Below are 23,596 nucleotides of genomic sequence, written 5' to 3'. Positions count from 1 at the left end.
CCTCCACAAGACTTTGTGATCAAAAACTTTTTCTCTTAAAAAAATCTGGTTTCTTTTTTCTTTTTCTTGTGATACAAACGAGAGCGAGAGAGGGAGAAATGAACCTAGGACCTTTTGTGCGAGATAGGTGACTAATCTAGCATGCAACTCCTATGGAAAGCAAGTATTTCTATGCATAAGACTGAGTCAGTTTGATTTCTGAAAAGGATTACCGATCCTTAACTTCGAAGGAATCCGTAAATTGTGGTTGTGATTGATTGATTTTCTCAATCTTTTCGACCTTGGTTCCATAAGAGCAACTTAATCGCTTTAGCTACAAATTTCTTGCAAAATCCGACTTTCTTTGTAAACAAATAAAGGAAAAACTAATTCACCAAAAAGAAATAAATAGAGAGAGAGAGAGAGAGAGAGAGAGAGAGAGAGAGAGAGAGAGAGAGAGAGAGAGAGAGAGAGAGAGAGAGAGAGAGACTGGGCCAGGCATGATGTGGCAAGCCCAAGTCCAAATACCCGAAAACCCGGAACCCATTATAATTCGATGACCATTGCTTCCGGTGATATCGTATATTTTCTCTCATCTTCAAATATCTTTGCAATCGTACCAAAAACCAAAACACCAAAAATGGCGTTGCTCATTACTCTGTCTGTTGCCGGAGGTGGTGCTGGATTCCGGTTCTCCGACGACCTCCAAAAGCTGGGTTGTCTTCAACCCAGGTTCTGTCAAAGTCCCACCACGATTTTTCCTCATAAGTGCTTGCACTGCAAGTGCTTTTGGCAAGCGCCTAGAAGCAAGAACTTAAATTTGAAGTCCAGGGAATTGCCCAGATTGCGTTTGGCTCGCGCCAAGGAAGCTGAAGATAGTTTCACTCCGGTATGTGATTTCATTTTTCGGGTTTCCAAATCCATGTGACTAGCGTTATGGGTTTTGAATTTTGTGTAATTTCTGCTACTAAATGAACATATTTATGAATTTTTTATTTTTTATTTTTTTGAAGCTTGTCTTGTAAATATTCAAACTTTTCGTATGATGTTTTTTTTTTCTTGTATTGTTTTGTATAGAGTCGTGGTTTTATGAGAAAATAAGTAAAACTTGTAAGGGTTTTTGTTAATTTTTGTGATTTGTGTTCTGTCGTTTTAAACCTTAAATGCTTATGATAGCTGAATCAATGGCACATTGCAGAATGTAAGCGAAGATACAGACGATATGTTTGATGACTTGTTTGATAAATATGGAAAGGTGGTATATAGTAGCAATGACAGGAAGTCACCTAGCACAGAGCTTGATGATGATGCTGAAAGCTTATCATGTAAGCTCATATCATAAGCAATCTGAGCTAGATTCTTTGTTTCAGCCTTAATGTTACACGGGCAACTGATATGAAGATTCTTTCTAGTTTTCATTATTATAATCTCTCGCGTTATGAACCTAGACCTTCAAAATATGCTTATTTTATGAAGCTGATTAGTGATTTCCTGCAATCTATTTAGTTGCTGTTGCAATGGCCAACGTTGCAAATGACGTAAAAGCAGGAGATATAAAGGTCCTATTTGTGAAGCCTCTTGTGTATTGGACTCGGTTTTTCATAATTGCCACAGCATTTTCTCGTCCGCAAAGTGATGCAATTGCGTAAGTGCTTCAAACTTTAAATTTTTGAATGTTTATGATTGATTTGCATGATAAATTGTGTGGCAGACTTGGAAGAAATATTTGATTTTATCTTTATGCTGCAATTAAGGTCCCGGATAAGAGATCTGGCAGAGGAGAAGTATGGAAGAGTTTCATCTGGGGACTCAAAACCCAACTCATGGACCCTGTTGGATTTTGGTGAGTTTTAATCCTTCACATTGTAGTGAAATTTTTTAATCATGGCTTAATTGGAAATATGGGATGTGATGTTGAACTCATTTTAGATTTACATTGATGCAGATTCCATGGGTAATATATAATATGAACCTTGTGCTTTTATTTTGCTTACCTATTTACTGTATCTTTCTACTCCATTCATGGTTTTTGGCAACTGAGATGTGGTACCTGTTTGAAATTGTTATTGCGGTGCTAATGTGAAACAATTCATATTGTTTGATTGATGTGGGAGTAACTATTTCCATATGGTAGTATACCAAGCCGCATGTAGCTTTCTTATATGACCCTTTTGACTTATTTAGATGAAACTTGTTATCAATAAGTGTTCTTAGCCAGTCAAATTTTTATTTTTTGAGTGCATGCACTTAAGTGAAATTTTAGGTTAAGTTTGTGAAAACTTTCCTTCAAATGTTGAATTAATTTTGGTAGTCAACCGGTATGCTAGCAGTGCTATATATATATGATACACATATAAGGTTTTAAACTTAGTTTTTTTAGGAGAATATCTTGATTGTTATGTTGTAATAAATCAACCTGTTGAGGTTCAATAGGATGGGGTCGTTGAGAATTATATTGTTTTTCTCTGTATCTAGCAACATGGTTTTTTAAATCAACGCTCTAACTCTTTGAGGACTATTGCCAAGACGGTCCCAGTGCCCATAGCACTCACCAACATATTCAATTTCCCCAATTAAGCTTTGTTGTTACTCTGCTTTGTGAATTTCAACCCCATTCTTCTCAAGTTTATTTTTATTTTATTTTTTCTTGGGTCATAACTATGCATAAAGGGATAACATTCTGTACTGAATTAATTGTGTATTGTGTCTACTGTTCTAGAACTTTCAAGACATGGCTGCATGTTCTGTTAGGTTCTAGCTGTTATACATTTTAAATTGGGAAGTATTGTAGTATCAGTCTGTTGGGAACTTGATTTTGCTAGTCATAAGATACCTGAAAATGTTGTTTTCTGGTCATGATTTTGGTGTCCTCCGACATATTTGCACAGCTATGGGGTCAATAATTAGGGGTCTGGTGATTCGTTGTAAGCGTCAGAGTGTGGTTGCAGTGTCTTTCTAGAAATTGTTAAATTTGCTGACAAATTCTTATTCAAGAATTCTTGATCTAACCCAGAAGGCTTCACTCGTGTCTTAATTCAGGTGATGTTGTTATTCATATATTTCTTCCACCACAGCGAGCTTTCTACAACTTGGAAGAATTCTATGCTAATGCTACACCCGTTAAATTGCCTTTTGAAAACCAGTCACCATTTCGAGGCTGAGAAAAGCCTTGAAGTTACGCGGACAATTCAAACTGAGTGCTGTGGATGGCTACTGCAGATCTGTAAAACCCTTGAACTACCGTCTCACTTGCAGAGTGACAGAAGGTTACCGAACAGGGTTTCTGGACAATACCAGTTATAAAATGCAAAGGGCACGTTGTAATGTGTAAACACTAATGCAACTTTAAGGAGCGCTTCTGTTTTCTCGGGGCATCCAAACGACCTGAGGCTTGTGTCTACCGGCCATGCGCGGTTATGTTTAGAATCATGAAAAACTATCAGGCGTCTGTATTATTAACTGTGAAACATAAGTTGCACTGTATAAAACAGAGTACAAGATTGGTTAAAGGAACATCTGCCAACAAGATCAGGTGCTCTCTCTTTATTAATCTACAACTCGCACTGGAAAGCTTTCGAAATTCGAATTACAAGTGTAGTATTACAGTATCAAAACCTACACCATATGGAATGTGCGACTATCTTTCCAAAATTCACTCCTATCCATGTTTCGTTCAGCGCTTTTCCGATCCTATTGCTCCCGACATGATACGTGTAGCAGATGAAGGTTCCACATGCATGCCGTCCGCTTTGTCAACTTTTCTCAAAACGTCTATACAAACCGAGAACTTAGTATGGGCAGTATGAATCACGATTGTCATCCTACGAGAATCGCGTGAAGTTGGACCACGCTTCTGGATGCCATGTATTGGAAGTTACAAGTACTGTTATCGGCCATCCAAGTCGAGTCAAACAATTCCTGCAGGAAAGAAAAAAACAAAGGACGAATATCAGTTCGCATAGTAGACATCAACTTTGATGAGGGAAATGCAGCCCAAATGAGCTATATCAGGGAAAGAACTGCAATACAACTAATTGTCCAATTCTGTGTTGCATTTACACAACAGAGAATTAACATATATCCACGGAACTCCTGCAACGAAAAATATCACCATTGGCAAAGTTTACTTTTCTGTTCTTAATTCTACCACAGAAAGAAGCATTTAACTTCTATACCTAGCACAATCTTTAGACACTATGTTTCACTGGCATATATCGTATTATGATTTCACATATAATGCGTACGCCAAGAGAAATAATATGTGATTATCTGCAAAGCAGTGAACTAAAGAGAGGAATATAACGTGTAAGGATGCTTGGTTATTCAAATACAAACTTTTTTACTTGATTGCTAGAATGGGACTTACAGTTACAATTAACCGAGTGTTGACTGGCCAGCCTGTCCAGGTTCAGTTAGACTTAACTCCATATCATGAGTAGCTGTCCAACCAGGTTCATAGGCTTCAAGGAAACCGATCTTTGCCTTGTTGGGGAGATCATGGGGATGAACAAATGGCACCCCGTGTGGCCACCCAATCTCCGTTCTTATACTGGCACATGGGCTATCAAGTGTCTGCATGTGATTCTCACACTCCTTCAGGCTGCAGAACCTCAGCTTGATTCCCTTCTTGTCTGCAATGTCTTGAACCCTTTCCTTCAGGACTCTCTGGGCCTCAACCCGTAATCTCTTGGAAGGTGGCAGAGGTTTGGTTCTTTCACTCTTTCTCCTCCTTAAGAAAGGCTTCATAGATCCTGTACCAGCATTTCATCGACCCAAGGACCTGCTGTTAAAAGCTTCTCACTAAGAGATACACATAAACACGTGCAATCCAATATCAAGAGGATTCAAGAGACGGAGATAATTTTCGAAGATAAAACTAGATTGAAGATCCTTGTTTATCGATTACTATCAATAGAGTTGGACTTAATTTAGCTTATACATCGAACTTATTTTTGGTGTGTGCATGTGCTTCAGTCAGTAAGACCAATCCTAATTAAAGTAAGCTGTCATTAAAAAAATTTCATTCATGAAATCAATTTACATTATGTAACAAGCAGGCAATTGGTAAAGAAGATTAAATGCAGCATACCATCTTGTGCTGCATGGAAATTGGAACTTTGGAAACTGTGTCTGTTAAAGAGTTGATCGGTGGGGTGAGATCTCTGCATAAAGTCATCAACCGCTACTGGAAGCTGGAACTGAGCTTCAACTCCATGACCAGCGGCTCTCATCTCTGAACAACTAAGATTGGTCATGGATTTAGGCATGAGTTTAAAAGCCAAAGAACATCGCCCAAACAAGTTGCTCTGTGCATTAGCAGTCTCCGTTCTCTGCAGTGCAGGGTTAACATATCCTGCAGTTGCCTGATAGAGTGCAAGTCCAGGGTAAACAATAGCTTCTTGAGGACCAAGATCTTCGTCCACAAGAACCCAACGACCCTGAAAGTCCTTTATGTGTAGACCAGCCTTGTCTGACTTGACAAGAGATATCAAGCTTTTGTCAACTTGATGTTCATGGTCAGAAAACATAACCAACTGGCCATCCTCTTGAGTCGTAAAACTATGGTGTTGTGTCCCCTGAAATGATGGCCTTGCATGACAACAGACAGATAATACTGAAGAAGATATTTCCCGGTTTCTTAAGGGAACATTATCAAGTACTTCAGTAAATGGTGAGCTCCTCAAGTTCAAATAGAAGCTGATAGCGTCCAATATATCTCGAGCTGCCTTTGCAAGCAGTGAAAATATATCTGGTAAAGCTGCCGGAGGAAATTCCATTGTGTTGTCGGGCTCTAAAGGAGTGAGTCCAGGTCTGTAATCATAGGTTTCTAGCCACAATTGAGGATCTGCATTATAACCGGAAGTCTTGCACCAGTCACGAGGGTCATTGTTATTAACCATATCTGCAGCTGGGTATGATGATTTCTGGTGGAAGTAGAGGCGAGCCGAATCTAAACCCGACCTCAAAAGAGCCCCATCACTCACTGGAAACTGAATGATGGCAGCAGAATAGAGTGCTAGTGATTGTGACAAAGTCGAAACAGATAGTTTGTAAGAATCTGATGGAAGGCCTTCAGCAGGTGCCAGATCAGTTAGCTTCACACGACCTAGAGATGTCAGGCCATTACCTGCCATGAAACCCTTTGGGTATACTTGCTACCTGATTTTGAAGAGAGGCACAGGTTACCACTGACAAACTCAAAAGTAATAAACTGAAAACAGCATAATCATTCGTCAATCAGACCTTGACCCCTAAGTTGAAGCCACAAAAACTGAACCATCTACGTATTGTAAAGAAAGCATATGAAGCATAAATATATACATACAAATATATGTGTGTACAGAGATGAACATTTTATATTGAAAAAGGGCTCTCCTAAGGTCCTTAAAAAAGTCAAGCTGCTCAACTATTGATCGTATATGTACGCTAGAAATGCAAGATCTATGGTACGTTGCATGCCAAGGGGACATTTGACCTATGTATAGATAAAGTTATAAACCAAGTTTTTCCAATCACTAGTATGAGCAACCAACACAAAAACTTTTCTTATTAAACTTCGATCTAATAATCTCGTTAGTCAGGAAATTGAAGTGATGTCCAAAATCTGCCACAGTGTCATCTAAACTCAACACAAACTAGCAGTCTGGCAAAGTCAAACGATTGTCTGATACGAAAAAAATAAAATTGCTTAAAGTTCTGCAAAATGAAGACTACATGCTACAGCATCCACCGGTAACCAACGTTGCAACCATATTTCTTCCAAGTATATTGTCCAAACGGGGTAGTCTTTGCTCATACAGAAGATTGAAAATCTTTAAACACACTCGATGCAGCGAGGAACGATTACTGTCTCCATTAAGATTTATGCAACTGTTAAAATGTTGGGTTTGTTTCAAAAATTGTATTACTTTTCTCCCCAGTTTTCAAACAAACAAATCATAAGTGACAAGAACCCATAAGACCAATTGGCAACAATTTGCAATCCAGATTTAGCTTCATTAATTGTTACCCATCAACTAATTCAATCCAAAACGTGGAAAAAAAACTGGAAAAATTTGTTTCCTTTACTTAATCTAATAAATATAGAAATGGTTCAAGAACACGGGAAATTCCCAATTCTCAAAACAAACACAGAGAGAGAGAGAGAGAGAGAGAGAGAGAGAGAGAGAGCTGACCTTTATTGGTAGAAAATGTTGCAGAAGCCAGCCAACCCAGAAGAAAGTTAAATTCAGGGGAAGATTAGGGCTTTACAAAAGGGAGAGAGGAGAGGAACACACAACACAGTGCCTTTTTTTCTGTTTCTTTTTTACACCTTAATGGTGGATTTTACTTGCGGCAACCAAAACTTGGTGATGAGATGAAAATTTTGGATTTGTCGAAAGCCATATCACCTATTCCAGAAAATTTTCATTCTGACGGAACACGAGTGGTAAATTATTTGTTTTTATATAAGTGGTGAAAAATTTTATTTTTTGAGTTATTAACGTTTTAACATACATATCTCACATTTATATAGTGGCACGAGGTATAACACCCAGTGTGCCGGTCACACTGAAAAATCTCTTCTACTTGAACATATCTTTCCGCGTCTCATTCTGGAGAAATTTATGTAAGAAGTAGCTAGTGTTATTCACACGTGTATTTTTATCTTTCAAACACCTTTGTTAATATTTGGCCTTGATTTTCTCCAATTTACTCAATCCAAAGAGCGAATATTGAAAAGATGTGTGAGAAGTAAAAATGAGTGTGTAGACAGTGGTGGAGCTAGAAAATTTTCATCGGATGGGCTAGTTTAAAGATTTAAATTTATAAACAAAGAAACTTGATATTATATTTTTTACAGTATCAGCTAACTCAAGAAAATTTTCACAAAGTGAACCAAGAACTTTCGTTATTCAAACAAATTCAAACTTCTACATATACAAGAAGTGATGAGAAAAAAAGATGTGAGAAAAAGAGATAGTTTGTAAACTATATTATATAATTAAACCGAGAGAAATCGAATCAGTGACTAAATATATGGTAGGCTATATTCGAAAATCCATAAAAATTACATGTAAAATTTTATTTTCTACCAAAATCTCCCTAGGCTACAACCCATGATAGCCCTTAATGTAGCTCCGCTGGTGTGTGCAGATAGCATTACCCTTTTTTTATATACAATTGTTATTTGGGGTTTTTAATCTGTTTTGGGGAATTCAACAACACCGTCAAAAAACTTATTTTCATAGAACTTTTGTTGTTTTGTAAAATTTTTCAGAATTCATTTAAAGCGTTTCAAAAATGTTCCAATTGATGAAAATTTGTTCTAGCCACATACTAAAATATGTTAGAATTTTTCTTCATTGATTTTTTTTTTCGCCTTAAAAATGAACAATGTTTGGTCACTTGAGAATGAAAATGCCTCATAAATAGTTCATAATACTTTTTATCAATTCCTATGTAACATCCCACATCGTCCAGGGAAGTGGATCCTGTAAGCCTTATATGTATATTCTCATCTCTACCTAGCACGTGACTTTTTGAGAGCTCACTGGCTTCAAGTTCCATCGGAACTCCGAAGTTAAGCGAGTTCAGACGAGAGCATTCCTAGGATGGAAGTTCTTGTGTGAGTTCCCAAAAACAAAACCGTGAGGGCGTGGTCAGAGCCCAAAACGGACAATATTGTGCTACGGCGGAGTCGAGCCTAGGATGTGGTGGAGCCCGGGTCGGGATATGAAAATTTGGCATTAGAGCCAATCCCTGGTCGGAAGTGCGCCGATGAGGATATCGAGCCCCTAAGGGGGTGGATTGTAACATCTCACATCGCCCAGGGGAGTGGATCATGTAAGCCTTATATCTATATTCCTATCTCTACCTAGCACGAGACTTTTTGAGAGATCACTAGCTTCGGATTCCATCGGAACTCCGAAGTTAAGCGAGTTCGGACGAGAGCATTCCCAGGATGGGTGACCTACTGGGAAATTCTTGTGTGAGTTCCCAGAAACAAAACCGTGAGGGCGTGGTCGGGGCCCAAAGTGGACAATATCGTGCTACGGCGGAGTCGAGCTCAGGATGTGATGGAGCCCGAGTCGGGATGTGAAATCCTACCATATGTTTTTATATAGCTCAATCACTAAACAATATCATATTTTATTTTTTTGCTGAAAAATTATCTTTACAAATCGATTTATAATATGATAGTTCTAATTATATTCACAAATTTTTGCGAATCGGCCTAAAGAGTGTAGCTATGTGACAATGACTTATATAACATTGCCTTCCAATTGAAGAAGTTATAGGAAAATCAAGACACAAAATAAAGACGAAAGTGTGTACGAAAATCATTTTCCAAAATTTTATCGAGCCTCAACTAGTGAAATAGTGACTTCATTAGCTGAGCATGCTTTAGAAGAATAATTGGTTTCGAGTTCAGTTAGATCCCTTTCACTATAAAAACCAGGTTTTAGAGGTGGGGGCAACACACCTTCACCACCCAACATTAGAACTATAGCTGACATGCTCGGTCTGTCTTCTGGATTCCGCTGCACGCACAAAAGACCCACATGAATCGTTCTTACAACTTCATGCAGAGTGACAGAGTCCTCTACTGATGCATCAAGCAGTTTGAGAGGCCTGCCTTCTGTGTGTAGCATCCATGCCTAAAACATGAAAACAAGTCTACTTAGCAGAAGTAGCAGAGTCGAGCGATGAGAATTTTTAACTTGACATTTGATGTTGTCACACTCACATGTCCAAGAAGGTTGAGTTTGTGGTCTGGATGAGAGAATCCTCTATTTCTGCTCCCGCTCACTATCTCTAGCACTAAAACACCAAAGCTATAGACATCGGACTTTATAGAGTAGAAACCATCAATTGTATATTCTGGGGACATGTAACCACTGCAGACGAATGTGTCAAAAAACATTTTTATACACAAAGAATCTAGACTTTCTAGTTTCTATTAGTGTTTTTGAAAATTCGTAAAAAAAGAGTAGTACAATTATGTTTTAGGATACTTACTATGTTCCGACCACTTTCTTTGTTTTTGCTTTCGTTTCATTTCCTCCAAAGCTTCTAGCCAGGCCAAAGTCTGAGATTTTCGGGTTAAATTCACTGCCTAATAAAATGTTACTTGCTTTGAGATCTCTATGAATAACTCTCAATCTAGAATCTTGATGAAGATAGAGGAGCCCTCGAGCTATCCCATTAATAATTTCAAAGCGCTTCGGCCAGTCTAATAACATCCTTCTTCTTTGATCTGCAAAATATCATAATTCACAATTGTCACAAAATACATTGTGCTAGGCTGCTAGCATAAGCGGACTAATCGAACTAAATGCAAGGTTTTTGAGTGGCCAAACCGAAAATAAAGAAGTCTAAGCTCTTGTTGGGCATGAACTCGTAGATCAGTATCATCTCGTCTTCTTGAATGCAGCATCCAAGAAGCTTCACTAGATTCCTGTGCTGAAGTTTGGCAATATGTGTAACTTCATTCTTGAACTCGTCGAGTCCTTGTCTAGAACTTTTTGAAAGCCTTTTCACTGCGATTTCTTGTCCATCTTCCATCGTACCCTGAAATCCATCAGCGTATGTTATGACCAAAATTCATACTTTGTAGTTTGCGCACTACTTGTATCCATCATTACATATTATGACCAGAAGTACATGTATCTATACAACTTCAGAACTATGATGGATTATCTGGTTTTACCTTAAAGACAGGTCCGAAACCGCCTTCACCAAGTTTGTTTTCAATTGAAAAGTTACCGGTTGCAGAAACTACAGTCATCAAATCAAATAACGGTAATTCCAGATCCTCATTTTGGTTGCGTCCCAGTTTTCCTGCAAAGATGCAGTGATGGGTGAAAAAAATTCCCTATACAACTGAACTATGTAGTTTGGAAAGCAGAGGGGCACAATAATACGACCAACTTACCACCTTTTTGGTGCTGCTTCTTCCAAACATAAAACAACAGGGTAAGGCCCATGATCAGCAGTCCGATAGACAACATAGTAGTGCTTATTATGATTCTCATTTTCTTTGCATTGGTTTCAGAGTATTTAGCGTTGATCTTTGTATCGTCTTCATGATCTATGAATGATATTTTTGAAGACAGAAAATCTATGAGTCGGACAGTAATAAATAAATAAAAACTGTATAATCTCTATCATCCAACTAATAGTTTCTAGTTTGTGAGACAATTCTAAAATAAGATATTGCTAATTGTGTCAAAATTCAAAGTTTAAACTGTTAGTATTAGTACAATGTTTCACCTCGTTATGTCTTGACTTTGTTTCGAGCATATGATTATGACTAAATGCATAGTCACCAACAAGTGTTTTTTACATACCTTTTTCTGCTGCGGCCATTCTTATATAAATATCTTGCACGTTTTCAGCAATGTATACTATATCAATTAGATCACCGTACCACAGCAAGCACCCAGTTCCTCCATCCCGGATATCCAAATTTGAATAAGCCGTGCAGGAGCAGTTCTTCATGCACACCATCTCACATTCCTTGAGGTTCATACTTTTGTTAAACCAGGATTGTTCTGTGCTAGGCAATTTCAACCCCGAGTACTTTTGGAACACGTCTCCGGTGCAATTTAGAGAAGTCTTTCTCACACAACCATTAGACCAATCTGCCAAATCCCATTCTTTCGGAAACTTTGGTGTAAATCCTTTCAAACAGCTACAAACCGGGGACTTTTGAATGTTACATGCACCATGTACACCACACAATGCATAGTTGTCACAGTCATCAATTTGGACTGTTTGGTAAAGAACCCAACCTTTGGTTCTATCAATCCATGTGTAGCGCTGCAGAAGTCCATCTGAAGTTAACATCAACCTTGAAAAGATTGAGCTGTTGTGAAGCTTGTAACTGTAGTACATTTCATCACGCTCAGAAACAAGACTGTATGTGTATATAGAGTTTTGATTTAACTGAGGGTTTCCACTGAACCAGACCCCATTCCATGGTCCAGACCGAAATTTAATGACCGAACCTTCCCTCACAAATAATTCTGCATATCCTTTGGGACCAAGTTGATTTGTACAATTGCCTTGAGAAGGATCCTGAGGACTTTTCCACGATCTAAGATGCCAATTGAAGCCTGTAACCGTGTTCCTACCAATCTTCATACCTGGTAAGAATGTGTCGCCAGGGTAATCAAAACTTTGCCACAGAAAGTTCTCAGAGTCATCATCACTCCTATCTATCACGACAAGATTACCCGAATCCAAAAGACGTGCCACTGGATTCTGTGCAGTTCTCGATGTGTTGGAGGACCAAACTGTGCTCATGTTGTGGTTGAGGACAAGAATTCCAGGGTTGGTGACCTTCAGAACGCTGGACAAATCAGCGAGGGGCTTGTCTCTGTTGGCAACCCATACAATGGTTGTAACAGATATGTGCTTGTACCATATCCCCACGTACCGTCTATTAGAAGCATCAGGACTGCAAAATCCTAGCTCAAACGTACCGCCAGTTGAAACTACAGTCTCCCCGTCTCTAATGGACTGAAATGTACTCGTGGCGTCATCAGCTATGGAGAATACTGCTGCGAAGATGAGCAGCAAAGAAGAGTAGAAGAGGATCAAGCACATCTTAGTTGAAGCTTTCAACGGATTTTTCATTAAATTCATGGGAACACAAATTGTCCCTCTACGCCCTTCTTACGTGTATGATTTCGCATTTTTGCTGTCATTTTTGAATACATAAATGCCAAAAACAGCCCCTACATTTGACGAAGAGAGCAGCCCCTACATTTAGACGAAGAGAGCAGCCCCCACATTTGACTTGAATACACAAATGGCAAAAACAGAGTATCAAATAAGAGCATCTCGGATGGGAGAGAGTATGCCTTGTAACCGGTTGTATGTCCCTTTGTGTGTGCGTGTTTCTCTCTCTTCACGTGAATTTTTTTATAGCAAAGTCAATATTTTTCAGAATGATTCCAGGGATGCTACTGCCTTCTTTTTATGCCATTGTGTCTACCGTTCCCTGCCGAATTTCTTTGTATCTGTTTCTCTTATTGTTTTTGCTTCTGCTTTGGGTTGTTCTTGGTTGCTGATTGTGGTTGTTTTTTGCAACCTTGTTTCCAATGGTGTCAGTTGCCTCAGTTGCTTTCATGTTGTCGGTCGTTTTTCAGCTAAGTTGTACCAAAACAAAATGTTCAATCCTGTATTGCAGTAAACATAAGAACGTACAGTAAAGCTGTTGAATCTGAATCACAATAGTTCAAATGTATAATCTAATCCAATTGAAATCTATAAATGATAACTATTTAATCTCTCTAATTCAAACTTCAAACTCGAGTACTGTAAAAGTGACTTCATAGCTGAAAATGCCCTACCAATCTTCAAACTCGAGTACTGCAAAAGTGACTTCATTAGCTGAAAATGCTCTAGCCTTGATTGCACAAGGATCGACTTTGAGGTCCTCTAGATCCCTTTCACTGTAAAAACCAGGTTTTTGAGGTTGAGACAATGCACTTTCACCACTCAACATCAGAACTACAGCCGGATTTCGCAGCATGCATAAAAGGCACATGGATCGACCGCAAAAAGTCATGTGGATTACTAAAGTCTCCTACTGATGTATCGAGTAGTTCAATGGACTTGCCTATTGTGTGTTAATTCCATGCCTAAAAGATCACAACCACCAATCGTACTGAATAAATAGAAGTCTAAAGAATCGAGTAAATATAAACAATAATGCTAGACGAACCACATTTTATATTTTAAGCGGAATCGAATCCATTTTACAAATGAGTTATCGTCACCAGATGTTACTAGAGAAGTCACCGTCACACACTGTATATCATTAGCTAATGCAGTCAGAATATAGTCCCCCTAGCATAATTCGACGAAAAATTATCAACTTGACAGCTGGCACTTACATGTCCTAGCAGGTTGAGGCTATGGCCTGGATGAGAAAATCCTTTGTTTCTCTTCCCATTCACTATCTCGAGCACCATAACACCAAAGCTATAGATCAGATTTTATCTAGTAGAACTCATCGAAGACATATTCCGGGGACATGTAATGTAACCAGTGCAAAGCAATGTATCAAGAACTATATTTCACAAGCAAAGCAAGTAAATGTGTTCCTACCGAGTTTTGTACCCAGTAGGAATGTGTCACCAGGGTAATCAAAACTCTGCCACGTAAAATTCTCAGGGTCGGTACGATCATTACAATCTGTCACAACAAGATTTCTGAATCCGAAAGCTGCGCTGCTGGATTTGACGCAGATGTTGGTGTGTTCGAGGACCAAACGCTTGTCCTGTTAGTATCAACAAGGACAAGAATTCCAGGGATGGTGACAGTGAGTAGACCTGATGAATCAGTGAGCGGTGTCTCTCGGTTGGCTACCCATACGAACTTTTTTACTTGATTGCTAAATTGGGACTTACAATTACAATTAACCGAGAGCTGACTGGCCAGCCTGTCCAGGTTCGGTTAGACTAAACTCCATATCATGAGTAGCTGTCCAACCAGGTTCATAGGCTTCAAGGAAACTGATATTTGCCGTAATGGGGAGATCATGGGGATGAACAAATGGCACCCCGTGTGGCCACCCAATCTCCATTCTTATATTGGCACAGGGGCTATCAAGTGTCTGAATGTGATTCTCACACTCCTTCAGGTTGCAGAACCTCAGCTTGATTCCCTTCTTGTCTGCAATGTCTTGAACCCTTTACTTCAGGACTCTCTGGGCCTCGACCCACAATCTCTTGGAAGGTGGCAGAGGTTTGGTTCTTTCACTCTTTCTCCTCCTCAAGAAAGGCTTCATAGATCCTGTACCAGCATTTCATCGATCCAAGGACCTGCTGTTAAAAGCTTCTCACATAAGAGACACATAAACACGTGCAATCCAATATCAAGAGGACTCAAGAGACGGATATATTTTAGAAGATAAAACTAGATTGAAGATCCTTGTTTACGACAGCAGAAATGCGAAAACTATTAAGTAGTTGATGATTACTATCAACAGAGTTGGACTTAATTTAGCTTATACATTGAACTTATTTTTGGTGTGTGCATGTGCTTCAGTCAGTAAGACCAATCCTAATTAAAGTAAGCTGTCATTAAAAAAATTGCATTCATGAAATCAATTTACAGTATGTAACAAGAAGGCAATTGGTAAAGAAGATTAAATGCAGCATACCATCTTGTGCTGCATGGAAATTGGAACTTTGGAAACTGTCTGTTAAAGAGTTGATCAGTGGGGTGAGATCTCTGCATAAAGTCATCAACCGCTACTGGAAGCTGGAACTGAGCTTCAACCCCATGACCAGCAGCTCTCATCTCTGAACAACTAAGACTGGTCAAGGATTTAGGAATGAATTTAAAAGCAAAAGAACATCGCCCAAACAAGTTGCTCTGTGTATTAGCAGTCTCCGTTCTCTGCAGTGCAGGGTTAACATATCCTGTTGCCTGATAGAGTGCAAGTCCAGGGTAAACAATAGCTTCTTGAGGACCAAGATCTTCGTCCACAAGAAACCGACCACCCTGAAAGTCCTTTATGTGTAGACCAGCCTTGTTTGACTTGGCAAGATATATCAAGCTTTTGTCAACTTGATGCTCATGGTCAGAAAACATAACCAACCGGCCATCCTCTTGGGTTGTAAAACTATGGTGTCGTGTCCCCTGAAATGATGGCCTTGCATGACAACAGACAGATAATACTGAAGAAGATATTTACCGGTTTCATACGGGAACATTATCAGTACGTCAGTAAATGGTGAGCTCCTCAAGTTCAAATAGAAGCTGATAGCGTCCAATATATCTCGAGCTGCCTTTGCAAGCAGTGAAAATATATCTGGTAAAGCTGCTGGAGGAAATTCCATTGTGTTGTTGGGCTCTAAAGGAGGGAGTCCAGGTCTGTAATCATACGTTTCTAGCCACAATTGAGGATCTGCGTTATAACCGGAAGTCTTGCAACAGTCACGAGGGTCATTGTTATTAACCATATCTGCAGCTGGGTATGATGCTTTCTGGTGGAAGTAGAGGCGAGCCGAATCTAAACCCGACCTCAAAAGAGCCCCATCACTCACTGGAAACTGAATGATGGCAGCAGAATAGAGTGCTAGTGATTGTGACAAAGTCGAAACAGATTGTTTGTAAGAATCTGATGGAAGGCCTTCAGCAGGTGCCAGATCAGTTAGCTTCACACGACCTAGAGATGGCAGGCCATTACCTGCCATGAAACCCTTTGGGTATACTTGCTACCTGATTTTGAAGAGAGGCACAGGTTACCACTGACATTACTCAAAATTAATAAACTGAAAACAGCATAATCATTCATCAATCAGAATCTCCTCGTTTTTTTTTTTTTTTCTTCTTCTTTTTCTTATGAGAATTTAGGACCTCCTTGACCCCTAAGTTGAAGCCACAAAAATTGAACCATCTACGTATTGTAAAGAAAGCATATGAAGCATAAATATATACATACAAATATAAGTGTGTACAGAGATGAACATTTTATATTGAAAAAGGGCTCTCCTAAGGTCCTTAAAAAAGTCAAGCTGCTCAACTATTGATCGTATATGTACGCTAGAAATGCAAGATCTATGGTACGTTGCATGCCAAGGGGACATTTGACCTATGCATAGATAAAGTTATAAACCAAGTTTTTCCAATCACTAGTATGAGCAACCAACACAAAAACTTTTCTTATTAAACTTCGATCTAATAATCTCGTTAGTCAGGAAATTGAAGTGATGTCCAAAATCTGCCACAATGTCATCTAAACTCAACACAAACTATTGTCTAATATGAAAACAAATAAGATTGCTTAAATGTTCTGCAAGATGAACACTACATGCTACAGCATCGACCGGAAACACTTCCAAACACTAAACCAACCTTGCAACCACATTTCTTCCAAGTATATTGTCCAAACGGGGTAGTCTTTGCTCATACAGAAGATTGAAAATCTTTAAACACACTCGATGCAGCGAGGAACGATTACTGTCTCCATTAAGATTTATGCAACTGTTAAAATGTTGGGTTTGTTTCAAAAATTGTATTACTTTTCTCCCCAGTTTTCAAACAAACAAATCATAAGTGACAAGAACCCATAAGACCAATTGGCAACAATTTGCAATCCAGATTTAGCTTCATTAATTGTTACCCATCAACTAATTCAATCCAAAACGTGGAAAAAAACTGGAACAATTTGTTTCCTTTACTTAATCTAATAAATATAGAAATGGTTCAAGAACACGGGAAATTCCCAATTCTCAAAACAAACAGAGAGAGAGAGAGAGAAAGAACTGACCTTTATTGGCAGAAAATGTTGCAGAGGCCAGCCAACCCAGAAGAAAGTTCAATCCAGGGGAAGATTAGGGCTTTACAAGAGGGAAAGATGAGAGGAACAGACAACACAATGCTCTCTCTTTTTTTATTTTATTTTATTTTATTTTAATTATTTACATTTACCACTTAACTTGGTGATAAGATGGAAATTTGCTTGACCAAAAAAACTAACAAAAATTCCAAAAAAATTTTAGTTTTAATGAAAAATGATAAATAAATGTGTGGTGAATAGTATCAATGAAGGATAAAAATATGGTTTTTTGTTAAAAGTGAACAATACCAGAAATATTTCGTTAAAACTTCCTTTTTATATACAATTATTATTTAAGGTTTTTACTCTGTTTTGGGGAATTCAACAAAAACGTCATAAAACTTATTTTTGTAGAATTTTTGTTGCATTGAAAATTTTTTCAAAATTCACTTAAAACATTTCGAAAATGTTCCAATCGACGAAAATTTGTTCTAGCCACATACTGAAATCTGTTGGAATTTTTCCCTGTTGATTTTCATTTTTTGGCCTTAAAAATGAACAATGCTTGACCACTAAAAAATGAGAATTCCTCACAAACGGTTTGTAATACTTTTATTGATTGTTTTTATATAGCTTAATTGTAAGATCCCACATCGTCCAAGGGTGAGGATCCTGTAAGCCTTATACGTATGTTCTCATCTCCACCTAACACAAGCCCAGGATGTAGTGGGGGCCCGGGGCGGGATGTGATATTAATGACTAAACAATATCATATTTTATTGATTGTTTTTTCTTTTTTTGGTTGAAATATTATCTTTACAAATCAATTTATAATATGACAATTCTGATCATATTCACAAATTTTTGTGAATCGGCCTCAAGAGTGTCGCTATGTGACAATGACTTATATAACATTGTCTTCCAATTGAAGAAGTTATCGGAAAATCAAGAGACAAAATAAAGACAGATGTGTGCGAAAATCATTTCCAATATTTTATCGAGCATCGAGTAGTGATATAGTGACTTCATTAACTGAGCATGCTTTAGAAGAATGACTGGCTTCGAGTTCAGTCAAATCCCTTTCACTATAGAAACCAGGTTTTAGAGGTGGGGGCAATGCACCTTCACCACCCAACATTAGAACTGCAGCTGACATGCTCGGCCTGTCTTCTGGATTCCGCTGCACGCACAAAAGACCCACATGAATCGTTCGTACAACTTCATGCAAAGTGATGGAGTCCTCTACCAATGTATCAAGTAGTTCGAGAGGCCTGCCTTCTGTGTGTAGCATCCACGCCTAAAACATGAAAACTAGTCTACTTAGTAGAAGTAGTAGAATCGAGTGATAAGAAATTTTAACTTTACATTTGATGTTGTCACACTCACATGTCCAAGAAGGTTGAGTTTGTGGTCTGGATGAGAGAATCCTCTATTTCTGCTCCCACTCACTATCTCTAGCACCAAAACACCAAAGCTATAGACGTCGGACTTTATAGAGTAGAAACCATCAATTGCATATTCTGGGGACATGTAACCGCTGCAAACCAATGTGTTAAAATTTTTTTTTATAAGCAAAGAATCTAGACTTTCTAGTTTCTATTAGTGTTTTTGAAAATTCGTAAAAAAAGAGTCGTACAATTGTGTTTTAGGATACTTACTATGTTCCGACCACTTTCTTTGTTTTTGCCTTTGTTTCATTTCCTCCAAAGCTTCTAGCCAGGCCAAAGTCTGAGATTTTCGGGTTAAATTCACTGCCTAACAAAATGTTACTTGCTTTGAGATCTCTATGGATAACTCTCAGTCTAGAATCTTGATGAAGATAGAGGATCCCTCGAGCTATCCCATTAATAATTTCAAAGCGCTTTGGCCAGTCTAATAACATCCTTCTTCTTTGATCTGCATCATATCATAGTTCATTTCACAATTGTCAAAAAATACATCATGCGAGCATAAGTGGACTAATGGAACTAAATGTAAGGTTTTTGAGTGGTCAAACCAAAAATAAAGAAGTCTAAGCTCTTGTTAGGCATGAACTCGTAGATCAGCATCATCTCGTCTTCTTGAATGCAGTATCCAAGAAGCTTCACTAGATTCCTATGCTGAAGTTTGGCAATATGTGTAACTTCATTCTTGAACTCGTCAAGTCCTTGGTGAGAACTTTTTGAAAGCCTTTTCACTGCGATTTCTTGTCCATCTTTCATTGTACCCTGAAATCCATCAGCGTATGTTATGGCCAAAATTCATACTTTGTAGTTTGCACGCTACTTGTATCCATCATTCCATATTATGATCAGAACTACATGTATCTATGCAACTTGGAAACTGTGAAGGACTATCTGGTTTTACCTTAAAGACAGATCCGAAACCACCTTCACCAAGTTTGTTTTCAATTGAAAAGTTACCGGTTGCAGAAACTACAGTCATCAAATCAAATAACGGTAATTCCAAATCCTCCTTTTGGCTGCGTCCTAGTTTTGCTGCAAAGATGCATTTACGGGGGTGAAAAAAATTCCCTATACAGCATAACTATGTAACTTGGAAAGCAGAGGAGCAGAATAGTACAGCCAACTTACCACCTTTCTGGTGCTGCTTCTTCCAAACATAAAACAGCAGGACCAGGCCCATGATCAGCAGTCCGGTAGACAACACAGTAGTGCTTATTATGATTCTCATTTTCTTCGCATTGGAATCAGAGTATTTAGCGTTGATCTTTGTATTGTTTTCATCATCTACAAGTGATATTTTTTAAAATAGAAAATCTATGAGTCAGAGAGTACTAAATAAATAAATAAAAACTAATGGCTGCTAGTTTGTGAGACAATTCTAAAAGAAGATTGCTAATTGTGTCAAAATTCAAGGTTTAAACTGTTGGAATTAATACAACGTTTCACTTCGTTATGTCTTGACTTTGTTTCGAGCATTTAATCATGAATAAATGCATAGTCACCAACAGCTGTTTTTTACATACCTAGTTCCGATGAGGCCATTCTTATATAAATATCTTGCCCTTTTTCAGCAAAGTATCTTATATCAATTAGATCGCCGTACCACAGCAAGCACCCGCTTCCTCCATCTCGGATATCCAAATTTGTATACGCCGTGCAGGAGCAGTTCTTCATGCACACCATCTCACATTCTTTGAGGTTCATACTTCTGTTAAGCCAGGATAGTTCTGTGCTAGGCAATTTCAACCCCGAGTACTTTTGGAACGCGTCTCCGGTGCAATTTAGAGAAGTCTTTCTCACACAGCCATTTGACCAATCCACCACATCCCATTCTTTTGGAAACTTTGGTGTAAATCCTTTCAAACAGCTACATACCGGGGACTTTTCAATGTTACATGAGCCATATACACCACATAATGCATAGTTGTCACAGTCATCAATCTGGACTGTTAGGTAAACAAACCAATCTTTGGTTCTATCAATCCATGTATAGCGCTGCGCAAGTCCATCTGAAGTTAACACCAAGTTCGAAAGGATTGAGCTGTTGCGAGGCTCGTAACTGTAGTACATTTCATCAGGCTCAAAAACAAGACCGTATGTGTATAGAGAGTTTGGATTTAACTGAGGCATTCCACTGAACCGGATTCCATTCCATGGTCCACTCCGAAATTTTATGACCGAACCTTCCCTCAGAAACATTTCTGCATATCCTTTGGGACCAAATTGATATGTATAATTACCTTGAGAAGGATCCTGAGGACTTTTCCATGATCTAAGATACCAATTGAAGCCTGTAACTGTGTTCCTACCAAGCTTCGCACCTGGTAAGACTGTATTGCCAGGGTAATCAAAACTTTGCCACAGAAAGTTCTCAGGGTCATCATCACTCCTATCTATCACGACAAGATTACCCGAATCCAAAAGACGTGCCACTGGATTATGTGCAGTTCTCGTTGTGTTTGAGGACCAAATCGTGCTCATGTTGTGGTTGAGGACAAGAATTCCGGGGTTGGTGACCTTCAGGACGCCAGACAAATCAGTGAGGGGTGTATCTCTGTTGGCAACCCATACAATGGTTTTAACAGAAATCTTCTTGTACCATATCCCCACGTACCGTCTATTAGAAGCATCAGGACTGCAAAATCCTAGCTCAAACGTTGCGCCAGTTGAAACTACAGTCTCACCGTCTCTAATGGACTGAAATGTACTCGTGGTGTCATCAGCTATGGAGAATAGTACTGCGAAGATGAGCAGCAAGGAAGAGTTGAAGAGGAGCAAGCACATCTTAGTTGAAGCTTTCAATGGATTTTTCATTAAATTCATGGAAATACAAATTGTCCCTCTACTGCTGCAACAATGAGCAGCAAAGTAGAGTAGAAAAGAAGCAAGCACATCTTAGTTGAAGCTTTCAATGGAAGTTTCACTAAATTCGTGGGAAAGCACTGAAAATCAAAGACCTCAATTGTCCTTCTACTCCCTTCTTACATGTATGATTTCGCATTTTTTTGTCATTTTTGACTTCAATATTGTTGAATAATTGCGCACATGGGAAGACAAATTACTAAGTTGCAAGGGAAGATAAATTGTTCTCCAGTGTGAAACTGAGGAAATTATCGGAAGCAGACATCGGACTCGGTCCAAGAATGATATAAATTAATATATAGTAGCATTATTTTTGGAAAAATCAGACGGAGAGAGCAGCCCCACATTTGACTTGAATACACAAATGCCAAAAACGAAGTATAAAATAAGAGCATCTCGGATGGGAGAAAATATGCCTTGTAACCGCTTGTATGTCCCTTTGTGTGTGTGTGTGTGTGTCTCTCTCTCTCTCTCCACGTGATTTTTTTTATAGCAAAGTCAATATTTTTCAGAATGACTTCAGAGATGCTACTTCCTTTTTTTTGTTTTGTTTTTTTTTTTTTTTTTCATGCCATTGTGTCTACCGTTCCCTGCTGAATTTCTTTGTAGAAGTTTTTTGCTTTCTCGGAGTCTCGGTTTCTCTTGTTTGTTTTTGCTTTTGCTTTGGGTTGTTCTTGGTTGCTGATTGTGGTTGTTTTTTGCAACCTTGTTTTCTTTGCTGTCAGTTGCCTCAGTTGCTTTCATTTTGTTGGTTGTTTTTTAGTTAAGTTGTACCAAAAATGTTCAAAAAATGTTCAATCCTGTATTGCAGTAAACATTAAAACGCACAGTAAAGCTGTCGAATCTGAATCGCAGTAGTTCAAATGTATAATATAATCCAATTGAAATCTATAAACGATAACTATTTAATCTCTCTAATTCAAACTTCAAACTCGAATACTGTAAAAGTGACTTCATAGCCGAAAATGCCCTACCAATCTTCAAACTCGAGTACTTAACTGTGTTCCTACCAATCTTCATACCTGGTAAGAATGTATCGCCAGGGTAATCAAAACTTTGCCACAGAAAGTTCTCAGAGTCATCATCACTCCCATCTATCACGACAATATTACCCGAATCCAAAAGGCGTGCCACTGGATTCTATGCAGTTCTTGATGTGTTGGAGGACCAAACTGTGCTCATGTTGTGGTTGAGGACAAGAATTCCGGGGTTGGTGACCTTCAGAACGCCGCACAAATCAGCGACGGGCTTGTCTCTGTTGGCAACCCATACAATGGTTGTAACAGGTATGTGCTTGTACCATATCGCCACGTACTGTCTATTAGAAGCATCAGGACTGCAAAATCCTAGCTCAAACGTACCGCCAGTTGAAACTACAGTCTCATCGTCTCTAATGGACTGAAATGTACTCGTGGCGTCATCAGCTATGGAGAATAGTACTGCGAAGATGAGCAGCAAAGAAGAGTTGAAGAGGAGCAATCACATCTTAGTTGAAGCTTTCAATGGATTTTTCATTAAATTCGTGGGAAAGCACTGAAAATCAAAGACCTCAATTGTCCCTCTATGCCCTTCTTACATGTATGATTTCGCATTTTTGCTGTCATTTTTTACTTCAATATTGTTGAATAATTGGGCACATGGGAAGACAAATTACCAAGCTGCAACGGAAGACTAATTGTTCTCCAGCGTGAAACTGAGGAATATCGGAAGTAGACATCGGACTCGGTCCAAGAATGATACTGTCTTAGCAAAATATATAAACTAATGTATAGTTGTTATAAATAAGTCAAAGTTAAAGGAATAACCTCTTTAATTGTAGGTGCAAGGTAGATGTAAAATGCCACACTAAAACTATAGCACAAGAGGATAACAAATAAAAGGCAGAGAAATAGATGATGTTACTGATATTTCTCTCTCGTTTTCTTCTTCTTATATTTTCTGTATCTTGAAAACATACGGAGTGCTCTATTTATAAAGCAACTCCAAATTGATGCAATTAATGCATTTTGAAACTTACGACACTTCC

The 23,596-nt window shown here is 38.6% G+C and overlaps 4 protein-coding genes and 1 pseudogene across 7 annotated transcripts; 1 reads left to right on the top strand and 4 right to left on the bottom strand.

Moving 5' to 3' along the window:
- The first annotated feature begins 496 nt into the window (after positions 1-496).
- LOC137721350 (protein Iojap, chloroplastic) lies at positions 497-3,559 on the top strand. The gene is made up of 5 exons (XM_068460451.2): positions 497-868; positions 1,178-1,304; positions 1,486-1,624; positions 1,734-1,822; positions 3,019-3,559. Exons 1-5 carry the CDS (start codon positions 536-538, stop codon positions 3,138-3,140), a joined length of 810 nt encoding a protein of 269 aa, XP_068316552.2. The 5' UTR covers positions 497-535; the 3' UTR covers positions 3,141-3,559.
- On the bottom strand, positions 3,399-7,325 carry LOC137721339 (uncharacterized). Its single transcript, XM_068460441.2, has 4 exons — positions 7,155-7,325; positions 5,069-6,138; positions 4,346-4,730; positions 3,399-3,897 (listed from the first exon to the last, which is right to left on the bottom strand). The coding sequence occupies exons 2-3, from the start codon at positions 6,111-6,113 to the stop codon at positions 4,354-4,356; spliced, it is 1,422 nt and encodes a 473-aa protein (XP_068316542.2). The 5' UTR covers positions 6,114-6,138; positions 7,155-7,325; the 3' UTR covers positions 3,399-3,897; positions 4,346-4,353.
- Positions 7,326-9,193: 1,868 nt separating this feature from the next.
- On the bottom strand, positions 9,194-14,006 carry LOC137725843 (G-type lectin S-receptor-like serine/threonine-protein kinase At4g27290). 2 transcript variants are annotated; one of them, XM_088694159.1, is made up of 8 exons: positions 13,869-14,006; positions 11,313-13,148; positions 10,898-11,053; positions 10,673-10,803; positions 10,323-10,533; positions 9,982-10,219; positions 9,710-9,860; positions 9,194-9,620 (listed from the first exon to the last, which is right to left on the bottom strand). In XM_088694159.1, the coding sequence occupies exons 2-8, from the start codon at positions 12,610-12,612 to the stop codon at positions 9,318-9,320; spliced, it is 2,490 nt and encodes an 829-aa protein (XP_088550285.1). In that variant the 5' UTR covers positions 12,613-13,148; positions 13,869-14,006; the 3' UTR covers positions 9,194-9,317. The 2 variants fall into 2 exon arrangements, with proteins under 2 accessions (XP_088550285.1, XP_068320751.2); XM_068464650.2 differs by lacking the exon at positions 13,869-14,006 and having other exon boundaries at positions 10,901-11,053; positions 11,313-12,781.
- Positions 13,688-17,228, bottom strand: LOC137725845 (uncharacterized; annotated as a pseudogene). Its single transcript, XR_015962500.1, has 3 exons — positions 16,840-17,228; positions 15,140-16,203; positions 13,688-14,769 (listed from the first exon to the last, which is right to left on the bottom strand). The product of XR_015962500.1 is annotated as an uncharacterized LOC137725845 (transcript).
- Positions 17,229-18,026: 798 nt separating this feature from the next.
- On the bottom strand, positions 18,027-22,057 carry LOC137725844 (G-type lectin S-receptor-like serine/threonine-protein kinase At4g27290). 2 transcript variants are annotated; one of them, XM_088694160.1, is made up of 7 exons: positions 20,232-22,057; positions 19,840-19,992; positions 19,610-19,740; positions 19,260-19,470; positions 18,922-19,159; positions 18,650-18,800; positions 18,027-18,560 (listed from the first exon to the last, which is right to left on the bottom strand). In XM_088694160.1, the coding sequence occupies exons 1-7, from the start codon at positions 21,529-21,531 to the stop codon at positions 18,258-18,260; spliced, it is 2,487 nt and encodes an 828-aa protein (XP_088550286.1). In that variant the 5' UTR covers positions 21,532-22,057; the 3' UTR covers positions 18,027-18,257. The 2 variants fall into 2 exon arrangements, with proteins under 2 accessions (XP_088550286.1, XP_068320752.2); XM_068464651.2 differs by having other exon boundaries at positions 19,837-19,992; positions 20,232-22,056.
- Between the last annotated feature and the right edge of the window lie 1,539 nt (positions 22,058-23,596).

Source organism: Pyrus communis, chromosome 5, assembly GCF_041283825.1.
Source record: "Pyrus communis isolate YQ-2024b chromosome 5, ASM4128382v1, whole genome shotgun sequence".
Taxonomy (NCBI): Eukaryota; Viridiplantae; Streptophyta; class Magnoliopsida; order Rosales; family Rosaceae; genus Pyrus; species Pyrus communis.
Note: the sequence above shows the minus strand (reverse complement) of the source record. Positions and strands in the feature narration are given on the sequence as shown.